Consider the following 12,869-nt stretch of genomic DNA (forward strand, 5'->3'; position numbering starts at 1 on the left):
GAGCAATTTTCATATACTGTCTGGAGTTGATGATGAGTTAGAATGGTAATGGAACATGTAAAGCTGACTGAGGAAATGCTTCAGGATTGAAATAGCAAAATGATTCCAGCATATGAAACCTAACTAATATTTTTGCAAAATATTCCAATCCCTTGGAAATCAGAATTTCTCATTTAATGGTTAGGCCATTATCTGAGACACTAGACTCACACTGGGATATGATGAGAGCAATTTTCATATACTGTCTGATTTTTTTTTTAAGGTCACCTGAAATCCCAAGGATCGCTTGTATAAGGTGTCATGTCTAGCATGAATGTGTGCAAATGTGATTGGTTACATATAAGGCAACTGCATGAGGAAGTGCACAGTGAACTTGCACCAAAGAACTCAGTCAGAGAATGACATGAAATGATTAATGTGGCTCAGAAAATAAGACAGTCTTTGAGATCATCAAAACACCAGAAAAACTAAATTATGAAACAATCCACATGAAGTTAAACCTACCTGTCAAAGAAACTGAAATTGAAGTTGAAACAGCAGAACACAGATTTTGGATTGGTACATTTGAAGGGTAGGGAGATATCATAATCGGCAAGAATATTCACAAGATGGATACAGATGAACAAAGGGATCGAGGGAACGTTCTACTGATCTGTTGATTTTTAGGCTCAACTTTAACTTCCCGGATAGTAAATTATTATTTTCTTTGACTATTTTGTTTTTTGAAATGTGCGCTTAGAAAACTTAGCCAGTGCACTAACAACAGAATTAGAATGCATCCTGCAGAATGGTAAGAAATAGAAGTTCTCCTTCATGCCTATAACTGTGGCAATGTTGTGTTCTGACAATCAGAGGAGTTAGACATTGCAGAATTCAATGCCCAAGCTTTGGCTGGAACTTCAAGTTGACAAATTGAACTGCATTTAGATTTTGACTTTTTAGATGGTGTGCAACTATCAATGTTCTGAACTCTCTTCTGATAATGCAATGTATGATTCACCTTCCAATGTAACACAGGTTGCATACTGCAAAATATAATCTGGAGGTCGCAGACCAGAATGGATTGGGGAACCTATAAAAAGGGGAAATACTGTACAAGTTTCTGAAATGAGGACCCATGGGCTGCAACTTATCTTAGATCCTTGTCCTCTTTTCTGCTTATCCCTTAATAGAGAGAGATAAATATTCATTTTAAATATGGCAATAGATTGGTACAGGAAAAAAATAGGGTTTCCACAAACATCAGTAACATTTTACTTACAAGGCTAAATTTGAAGGTGACACATCCAAGAATGTGAAACAATATTTACTGGCAATGATGTCCTATATGGCATTTTTTATAAAAAGGATGGAGAACAATATTTTAACAATTAGTAAACCACCACCATCTTTAGCCCTCCTCTTCATTAGCATATACAGAAAAAGAATCTGAGATAAACAGAAGGACTGAAAATGGGCCAAGTGTGTGGCTGTGAAAATTTTCAACACATTTTCTTTAATAGTTTTGATAACCAAATGTAATTCTTCAACATCACCCAAAAGAGAAAGGTGACAAAAGTATTAAAGATTTTTTCCAACACTTTTTATTCATAGCTTGTTCTACTTTACATGAACTTGCAGGTGGGTTTCCATGATAACCTAAACTCTAGTAGGCAAGAGTATTAAAACTAAACCTGCGCACAGCGCAAAGTTCATAGTTAGGTTTCATAATATGGAGATCAAAACAGTTCTTAAAAAAATGTATCTTTTTCTTGAATGCACATTAAGATAGTTTGTTACATTATGTCATGGCATAGTCAAGCCACACAATTCAATTTTACCTCACTTCATCTGATGATGGTTGCATCAGATCCACATGCATCTTATTTAAAAAAAATATCTGCCTGGAGTGGGTGCAATGTTTAGTTGAACTAAATTACATTATAGTACAGCATCAGCCAGTTAACAATCATGCTGTTCAATGGGAAGATCATATTAAAAAGGGAAAATTTTCCCTTGGGGAGCAATTCATTTGAGAGATTACTTAATTGAAACAATGGGATAGAGGAATCAGTTTGTACAATTAGGGCATTTACAACAATAGTTTTCACTGCATTCTTGTACACATGAAAATCTTTTGCATTTTCTTCAATTGATAATATTGTAGAATCAGAAACAATGATGTGTTACTGAGTATCAGGTTTAAAAGGTTGAAGTAAACATTAATGTGTTCAATTCTCCATTAGCCATGCCAATTTAAAATATCCCAATGCAACAATTATGAGCACAGGCAGCCCCTGCGTTATGGCTGTTCGGGTTACTGAAATTCGTCCTTACAGAATTCACAATCACAACCAAATTTGAGAAACAGAATAAAATTTGCTCTCATGGAATTTTTGTGGAAAAAAAATAAAATCAATAAAAAGAATACTATTTTTTCAATTCTTGTTTCTTGACGCATGTGCAGTTGACGCGGCTTGACATTAAGGAAAATCGTGTATACGGGCCGTTTTCTCAGAACGCAACCTCCCTGTAACGTGGGGGTTGCCTGTACTTTTCTGATTTTTTGCATTATTTAAATACAAACAAACAAGATGAGTAACCTATGAGGCAGACACTGTCCCTTTTAAATTATATTCTTCTCATATTCACATTTTCAAATCCTGCATACAGTACAATGATTATTGTTCAATGTTTTGTGAAACTGCAATCAGTTCAATACAATGCTTTCCATATATTGCTGAAAATACACAGCCCATAAAGCACTCTTGAACAGCAAATTCCACTGTGGATCTACTTTTTGCACCACACAGCAGAGCCCGAAACAGAATTTAACATTTCAACATTAGTGCGGTAACTGACTCTGCAAAACACTTTATGAGCTGTTTATTTTTTCCTGAAACAATACTTTGAGTCCAAGGAAAAGAAAATGCAATAATACAGGCTTTACCTTGAGCAATAAGCAATGACCAGGAGGATGACTGCAGTGCAGACAGTGCCTGAATTATAGATTTAGTAGGTGTGCAACATAAACTGCTGCAATGTATCCATGGAAGAATGGTGCAAACTCTAAGGTCTGAAGCCTAGAAGTTCAGATATCCCTATATTCGCCATGAATGTGCTCCTTGAATTTGGGGAAGGGATGGGAGGTCACAGGGATAGTTTCTTATGTTTGACTGGTGAGTTTTGTGACACAACTTATATTTGGCCTCAATGAGAAATTGATGATCATACCACCATGTCAACAGCAGCAGCCTTCATGCAAATAATTAAATAACTGGAGTGGAAGAATAAGGACAGAGACAAGAAATGGGGAGGAAAAGGTGGGAAGAAAGCAGTTTTTAAGGGAGGAAGTAGTGCAGATGATCAAGGGGGGAAAAGTAGCAGTAACTCTAGGGAGTGAGAAAGCAATGACTGGCAATATCACTAAACGTGGGATAAGGAGCAGCAATCCTACTCTCACTGGTTCCATATTTAGTAAGTATATTTTGAAACCTCTCTCCTATCATTTGTGGTCTAATGTGGTCCCTTTCTGACCACCATGCACTGCATGTAAAAACTAGTTTCCCCAAAGTGTAACCAGTGCCAGCACTGATAGCCTTAGGGCAAACCAACTCTGGTAGAGGCCTCATGGAAGGGTTAGACCCTTTAATTGCATATGCATATGATTTTTGGTCTTTACCTATGGGCTACAACCCACTACCAGTTCGCAATGAACACATGCTTCCTGTCCTCCATGATGGAGGTCTGGGAAGCAAATTTACAGGCTCACATCAATCATTAAGTGCCAGTGACTGTACAGCTCCCTCTGCTATCAAACATGGCATCTCCTTTACCTGTAACCTGATTTCAGGATATACTGAATTTGGGAATGATTGATAGATGCAGTGTTCAATCTTGTTTAACCATTAAATACAGAAATCAGGACATAAAAGATGGCCAATATAGACGACCATGAGCTTGAACATAAAGAAAGCAAATAAGAGCTTAAATATGTACAAGTAGGCTTTGAACATTCATACACATTATTTGTATCTTTTTCAATAGAGGACAAAAGCACTTTAGTTCTAAGCAATATTAATACATTGATGTTTCAAAAGTGCCATATGATTACAAAATGATTTAGAAATAAATGATATCAATAAAGTATACCAAAATTTGTTATCATTTCTACCTTTGCTTGACTCAATTCTTTTGGTCACAAATTATTTTCAGGCATGGGAGACACTTTACCACCTGTGTCACAACATGGTAATTATACAATGGTAAAATTATGCTAACTTTGTTTAAAAAAAAGAAATTATGAAACTTCAACCAGGTCATCCAAACTATTACTCATTATTCCAATTAAAACAGAAACTAAAACAATGTATAAGAATGTAAATAAAAACATCATCCTCATCAAAAATCCAACAGGATTTTTATTGCTCCCATAAAATTCATTAGAATATACGTCCTAAAGCTTTGTGATTTCCAAATAGGACAATTTTCAATTTTTTTTAATAGAAAGCTGTGGGATATTTCAATAAGGTGACTCACTGAACAATGTATTGGCTCATCTATATTTCAAGCAAAATAAAAGCTCAGTTTTGATGAGAATCTGCTTTCATTTTGATTTGTTCAACAGTGTCCTCTCTGCAACTGAAATTTGATTCATGGGTTAACAACCAGTAGTCTGTCACAGCAATCTGAATTTTCTGTATGTTGTGCAAATTAGCCTTCCCATGCACACACTCATACACACTCTCACTCACTATAGGCTTGTAAACCTACCCTCAGATCTGACCTTTTCACTATTCACAAATCTGGCTTGACTGACCTTTGGTGTTACACATAATGTAAACACTAAGAACAAAACTAGCCACATATATTAGCTAATTTAAAAACAAAAGATTCAAATCAATTCATTATATTCTGGCAATCCTATACCATACCAAGCACGGAAATAAAAATATAATGAGCATAAGCAGCTGGACACTATTAAGATATCCATTTTTTTCTTCTACAGTGCAAATCTATTTTCTGACTATTTTGTATCTCATAATTGAAGAAATGAAATTAAATATTAAAGGCAACAAAAGTGTAATCCAGAATTAAAAAAAAATAAGTTACTACTATAGCACAAAAAGGAAAGCTCATACTCATCAACATGATGCTATATATGGAGTGATTGACATCACAAATACAACCTACTGAATCTGCTCAGTGGCATACTGCAAAGATTTATGATTCTACTAGTCTTGTTGAGTGTAGAAGCAATGTTCAATTAAAAAAAACAAAAGTGAATGCAGCACTGAATGAGGATGACCTGCTTAAAGAAAATATGATGCCATAATTTAGTTAGAAATGGATTTGTCAGCATTTGCCATCCAAAATCTACACAGCAATCAGACACTGCCTTTCTCAATATTCCAACAATTTAAAATCAGGGACATGGTTCACATTAGGCATGTCCTTAAGACAAAATATTGTGGGCTACACAATCCAAAGCACTGAAAAATTCAGTTTTTATGTGGAAATAGTGCATTTAGGCATATCTGTCTGCACAATTTAATATGCAGTCTGCTGACTGGCCATTCACACCTCTTCTTAACGGAATATTGCTAAATAATTTCTGATTGGCAGCAAAAATGTCTGACCAATAGAATGCTTTGTTCATTTTAGAAAGCAACCTTTTCTTTTTAAAATCTTGTATCAGTCATATTAAAAGCACCTCATATTTAACATCAAATCTTACTTTTTCTGACTCTACTGAAAAGGTAGATATTGGCAGCTGTATCACTTATCTAATAATTGTCCAGACAAAACACCCTTAGATAAGGTGTATTTATATGGTTAGTTACTGGAGTTCATATATACTTAATAAATCTAAATCGCCAAGTTCTCGTTCTAGAAATTATTGGATGTCTTTGAAATTTCAGTTTTTCATTTGACTAGTAAATATTCCTAACACAATCTATAATGCTGGAGAGTAATACAGCTGCCCGTGAAATACATAGGCCAAGATGCCACAAATTTCACACTGAGTATTAAATTCATCAAAATTATTTTGTTTCAAATTGCCAGAATTCCCTGACCTCCCTTCAATTTGTCCCACCAACTTTAACTACATCAGCTCAGGGATTTTTATTGAAAAGAATTGTCATAAATGAATGATCAAATCTTTGAACAAAATGAAGAGGCAATTCTCCACCTGTTAACCCTTACATCATATCTTCCAATTCAATCAGTTCACACATTAGTCCTGACACAATATATTTATAAAAAAAACCTATTTAAATATTTATTCTCTTGGACTATGTTAATAGCTGATTATTTGTTCATACCCAAACAGCTCATAGGTGAGCACCAATTTTCGTGGACCCATGTTTAAAGATTGTATTTTAACAGGCCATATTCATTTTAGAAATCCACTTTGAATCTGTTTTATTCTTGCATTATTAATGCAAATTGCCCACCAAAGGTTAAAGCGCCAGCATCCACTAGTTCAGTGTTGAGTGGATTAAACCACTTGACTGTTGCTACTTGGTTTTATCAATTCTGCACCTATCCCATCACACAACATGCATCGTTTTGCACTTACAACTGCCTGGATTTCTGTTCTAATAAGACAACCACATTGAATTTTGGTCACTAAATATTGCATCTGTAATATACTGGATTAGCAAGTGCACAGCACAATCCCTATGCTTTTCAAGTAACAGATATCATCAAGTGACAGGACACTCAAAAATCTCACTGCATTTAATAAGATCCTGTCAGATCTGTGAATCAAATTCCACAGTGATCTTTAAGACAAATCTTTAATATTTTCCTTTTCTTAAACTCTGGCTTATTGACTTCTGTTGGAAAAATGAAATCATTTTAATTTTTTCAGTCTGGAACATTTATAGATTAACTACACTAATCTATAATTCTTCAATTTTCCACCAGACAACCATGAAACTTAAAATTGATTAGACTACCATGCCATACCTCTGCAGCACAGTTAAACACGACATCACATTTCTCAGGGGTCTCACACTTCTCTTGTAGGTGCCTCACTATGTTAACAGTGCTGATCACGAAACTCATCCCTGACGAACTGATACCATTTCATCATAAAACATGGAATGCTTCATAATCAGGCTTCACAGATGCTCTCTGCAAGTATCAGATGAGCGATCTGCAACTCGTAGACATGCTGCCATGAGGATATCAGAGCTGAACACACTTTTGCTCTATATATCGTTGGACCTGCCTATGATAGATTGTTTAGACTGTTTTTAACAATAATAAATAACTAAGTCAGTTGCATCAGGATTCCAGTTACTTTTCACTTGTAACTTAGAAAATCTTCAAGTTTTTTTCAATACAGATATTCACAGTTTCTTAAACCATTCACTCTGAGCCAGAATCAATATATCGGATTAATTTTGTTAATATTAACTAAGATGTATCCGGTGTTTCTGCAGGCACAATTAACCAGTAACAGCTTCAAGATCCTCACCCCGCTCCTATCTCTGTCTGATGAATACCTTATTTTAAACAAAGATCACATGGTACTTCAGTTACATATCTTCCATAAAAGAGACAGTCTACAGATTATTACATGCTTTTGTGAGATGTTACACTTACAGTACAATGTTCTAGGATTTATAACCGGAGTGTGTAGGCAGATTAGTGTGGCTGTTGTTTCCCACAATGCTTCAGTAGTTCTGCTACAGTTTTTATATCAGTGCAGGATCTTGGTTTTGTCAATTGTGAATTTGCTGATTGGGGCAGCAATCCTGGGGATCCAACTCAGCCTGCGGTTCCAGTGTCTTTTTATTTCTTTTATATATATATATAACATATATATAATTTATACATAACATATATTGCACACAATTCCCTCTTCAGCCTTGGTAATGCCCATCAGTGAAATCGATCATGCTTGTCTGTTTCTGAACTGTAATCACGTAAACCAATGCCTTTTTGTAGAGATATTAACGAGTTTCTCATCTGTAGGATAAATTAGAGAAGAGGTGAAATTCCAGATCTGACCAGCTTAACTTACATTAGCATTACATACAAAGGAGGCTCGAATCTAGCCTGGTAAAGACCATGCCTTCAAAGTGAGCAAAATCTCAATTTCATTTCTATGTGTGTAATAGACACCTTTAACAGACGTGGCATATACTAAAGGAAGCATCACAACAAATTTTGCTCCTACTGGACAATGACAAAAAAAAGCAGTCTTAACAAAGAAGTGAAAGAAAATGATTTTCATTAGGGTGAAACCATGCACAAGAAATATAATTTTCAAACCACCTATCTCAGTACATTACAACATTCAAGAGGCTTGTTGAGGAAATATTCTTTAAAAGATCTCTTCTGGTACTTGGTAGGAATTTTATGTTTAATTTTCTCCATGTGATCTCCCAAGTCTTGGTGTTCTAATTCGGTGGTTTAATTAGAAGGACAAAACAATGTTAAAATTTAATAGGAGTGAAATAAATGTTCATTTTCCTTGCTGGTTGAGTGCAAAAGAATCTTGCATTCTCTGGAAGGGTTAATTTTTCTTGCATTTAATATGAAGATTCTAACTGATAATCATTGCCAAATAGTTTACTGGAACCATATTGCGAATCACAGACCCATGGATCCTCTTGTCAGTCACAGCTGCTATTTTGGTGAAGGCCAGATTAATGTGGGTACAAACTCCTTCAGGATTTACAGCTGCTGCTTTTCACACTGTGCAGCTGCACTCATGCAGAATGAGATCAGACACTGAAATGCGTTTTTGTAGGATCTCCGGATCCCAGAACAACTTCACTTGAATACCCCACCCTAAGCTGTTGTTTCAATGTTTCTGTTGTGGTAAAGCTATTTGAAGCTATGCTCCACTGTCTCATCTTCCTGCCATTTTCTGGTGGCCAGCTCCATCAACTCAGTGAAACATTTCCCGGAGGTATAGGGTGAAAGGAGGGGAGGAAGAGGAAGAGGAAGAGGTGGAAGATTAAAGGATTTTAAGTCATCTGTGGCAAACCTTCATCCACAGAGTGGTCATGACTCTTACATTTATATGACCCTGGTTGAATGGGGGGGGGGGGGAGTCACCTTAGGAGCAGGTTGGTCTGTTGTAGATATCTCCCAATCAAAGAGGGGGCAGTGTGGATCCTCAGCACCAATGTTAAAAGCTAGCACTTGTAGTTATAAATAGTCAGCTGAGATGCAGATTAAAGCTACCTCGACTTTGTCCCACAGAATTATCCTATCCCTAACCTTAGAGAAGCATTCCTCATTTACATCTAAAAAGTCAATAAAACTGAATATATTTTCAATTTTGTGACAATTTGTAGAGTATCTAAATCTATATTAACTGCAATTCAGGGAGAGGTGTGAGTCACCGCCCAATATGCATAAAAGTTATTAGAGAGTAAAGAATTCTGTATCAGCAAGGACATACTTTGATAACCAAACCCATTAGACCATCAGTTTTTCATGATGATTGCATAATACAGTTAATTAATTGAGGGTTAAACAGGCCACAAATTTGAAAATATTTGTATTCATTCTATACACTTTTTAGAAACAATAGTGGGAGGGATGAACACTCAAATAACTCTTCAAAGCAGGTTGGTTCTTGCTTACTGTCAGAGTTGCAGTGTAGACCTGGTCCCACAACCATGTATTAGGTACAACTGTACCTGCCAATGAGAAAGCAATCACCTGATCTAGAAGCACCACTGATGACTTTAAAATGTCTCTCCATTTCTGTAGTTCAGCATCGTGGTAACGCTGTTGTGACTCTAATAACTGGGCCCATTCCACCTGAGACTGGGGCAGTTTGCTGTATGAAATAGAAGGAAAAAGTAAGAATAGTTTGGGGGATATGGACCCAATATTGTGGGAACTAGAGACAGAGTCATTGAGTTATACAGCATGGAAACAGGCCCTTCAGCCCAAGTAGGACTATGGCAGGTGGTTGTCAACCCATTTTATAATTAGAGGGCTGAAAATTATTTATCATAAAGCCATCTTAATTTGACAGCATCAACAACTGTTTATTCCCTGGTGTGCTGCAACACCTGCCACAATCCTGGTAGTTTCAGCCAATTTTTTTTTCCCAAAATTGGCCAGATCCAATATAAATTATAAACAGTACAAATCAATAATTTGCTTAGAAATTCAAGTGCATAGTACTTAATTTTTCAGCAACATACAAATGAAAATTTATTAACCAGCAGTAAATATTTTTTGTGATCATTTCCAGTTCAAGTGATGCCATTTCTGAAATTCAGCCCGGCATATCAACTGGGCATCATCCTTATGACCAGAGGTGAATTTCCTACCTGGGAGCACAGGATGATGTCATTCCTTGTGCAATGCTCCTCCAGGAGCGTGGCTGGGGAATTTGCACGTCATTGTCAGTGGGCTCTTGGACAACAGGTTCTTAATTCTGGTTGACCTTCAGACCAGAGAGCTGAATTGTTGCCCACAACTCCCCAAATCCATCCCAACATCTGTGCACTTCCGAGCTGCTCACCACTCCTAACTGCCTCCCTCTGATATCTTGATGCCAGCCTCCCTCATATCCCCTCCCCTGCTCTTGGCCACAATCCATTCTCCCTAATCGATTTCTGTCACTTAGTTTCAAAAATGTTACAGATCAAGATGCAAAGGTTTAGTATAAGTGGAATACTTTGTAGACATGGGATTTCAATTTACTCTAATACCATCAACTCTGCCTCGACCTTGACTATTATCTATAATGTAAAATTCAACAATATTGACTGATAAATGAGTTTAAACATATATTTGTCTCTAAGAAGGAAACTATATACTCTAAAGCTCTTAAGTCAGAAGAAACAAATGCCACAGTGTTTCATTAGACCAATAGTCCCAGCTGTGCAGGAAACAGTGCTCACAAAAATAGTTTGTTTCCAGATAACAACACTGAAATTAGTACCTTCATGAATGGATATACCTCTGCCCACTGATCAATATCATTTGTGCAATATAAATAGTTGCAATTAAATTATGATTATTTTCAATTGATTGTAGTCTACAATCATTATTTATGCATAGTAAGTATGCAAAATTTCTGATTTTTTTATGCTTCTTTCATCAACTGTTTAAATACTGCTCTGGTATGTGTTTGGCAAGAATCTTTCAGGTTAGTGGTGCAATTGGTTTAATTTGACTGTTTCACAAGGAAGTTGCACTTCAGAGTAAACTGTTACAATGCCATATAAAAAGATGGTCAATATTCACAATATCCAAGACCCTAACATCCTATAAGAAGAAATCAGATATATGTGACTTGTTATGAAATTTTTTAAATAGTACATACAACAGAAAATTTGGCCCAAACCAATCCATGCTGGTGTTCCTACCCCACTTCAGCTTCCTCACACCCTTCATTTTGATTCGGACCTAAAAATTAGAAGTGCAATTTCCTTATTAAAAGACAGTTGGACAGGTACATGGATTGGAAAGGTTCAGAAGTTATGGGCCAAATGCTGGTAAACGGGACAAGCTTGGATGGGGCACCTTGGTCGGCATGGACCAGTTGGGCCGAAGGGCCTGTTTCCATGCCATATAACTCTATGACTCTATTATTCATACCAAAATATAAATATTACATTTAGGCATGTTGATATTAATTTGTCAAATGTAATTACATGTCCACTCTGCAAATTTATCGCTGCCATCTTCCTCAGTGTTGAACATCCCACCCAATTTGGTGACATCACAAATTTAGAAATTGTGCTCATGTTAATATAAATTCTGAACAACAGTGGTCCCAACACTAATCCTGGGAGATACTACTTCTCAATTTTTGTACTTTGAATAGGTGCTCTTGCTCTGACATGCAGGCAGCTTGCTAACCATTCTGTTACTGGTCCCCTGACTCTGCATGCTCTGACATTCAATAGTCTATTGTGTGTTACCTTATTGAAGGATATTGGGAAATTTGTTGATATATTTATCAATATATTCACTGCATTAACATTACCTATCAACTCAAGTAATTCAATTAAGTTTGTCAAACAAGAGGTTTCCTTTTGAAATCCACGTCAACTAAACATTATTATATATTTGGTTGATCAATTTCTTAACTTCACAAGAATACATTAGTTTTGCTCAGGCAAATGTTGTTAATCTGAAGAGTTTTTAAGAATACACATTTATTCCATTAAAAATATTCACTACATGTATGGGTCCTAAGTGCTGTTGTTTGTAAATTATGAAACTGTAAAGTAGATAACTGATTACCTTATAGCATGATTAAACCCCAATGAAAATCAAAAAAACTGCAGATGCAGAAACCTGAAATAAAAACAGAAAATGCTGGAAAAACTCAGCAGGTCAGGCAACATCTGTGGCAAGAGAAACAAAAGCAGAAATGCTGGAAGAACTGAGCCAGTCAAGCAGCATCTGTGGAATGTTTTGTGGCAGCAAGTCTTCCTCAGAACTGGGAGGAGAATGGAGGGTTTACATTTATCAAAGCAGAGCTGGGAGGAGGGGTGAGGTGTTAGACAAAAGACTTTCTGGTGATTGGTTAAGACATATCAGGTGAAGAGCATGAGTACTGACTGTTAACAAGACATTTTAAAGAAACAGGGTGAGAAAAGGACGTAAGCATGACAACCGGAATGATGAGAGAGCAGTTTATCTTAAATTGGAAGATTCAATGTTCATTCCAGAAGGTTACAAAGTGTCTAGATGGAAGATAACATGCTGTTCCTCTAGTTTACATTGGGCCTCACTACAGCAGTGGAGGAAACCTCAAGCTGACAGGTCAGAATTGGAATGGGATTGGGAGTTAAAGGGACAGGCACCAGGACACTCAGGAATACCACTGTGAACTGAGAACAGGTGCTCCATAAAATGTCCACGCAATCCTCATTTGGTTTCTCCAA

The 12,869-nt window shown here is 36.4% G+C and overlaps 1 protein-coding gene across 9 annotated transcripts in view; it reads right to left on the reverse strand.

Moving 5' to 3' along the window:
* Positions 1 to 1,566: 1,566 nt before the first annotated feature.
* The window catches only part of LOC127583617 (protein Aster-B-like), a 305,877-nt gene continuing 294,574 nt past the window's right edge, over positions 1,567 to 12,869 (reverse strand). For all 9 annotated transcript variants that reach the window (XM_052039774.1, XM_052039773.1, XM_052039772.1 and 6 more), the window contains 2 exons: positions 9,673 to 9,793; positions 1,567 to 7,962 (listed from right to left, as the gene is read on the reverse strand). In XM_052039774.1, the coding sequence (XP_051895734.1) occupies positions 7,876 to 7,962; positions 9,673 to 9,793 (208 nt within the window). In that variant the 3' untranslated portion in view covers positions 1,567 to 7,875. The remainder of the gene's footprint in view (positions 7,963 to 9,672; positions 9,794 to 12,869) is intronic.

The sequence above is a fragment of the Pristis pectinata genome, chromosome 27, assembly GCF_009764475.1.
Source record: "Pristis pectinata isolate sPriPec2 chromosome 27, sPriPec2.1.pri, whole genome shotgun sequence".
Classification (NCBI taxonomy): domain Eukaryota; kingdom Metazoa; phylum Chordata; class Chondrichthyes; order Rhinopristiformes; family Pristidae; genus Pristis; species Pristis pectinata.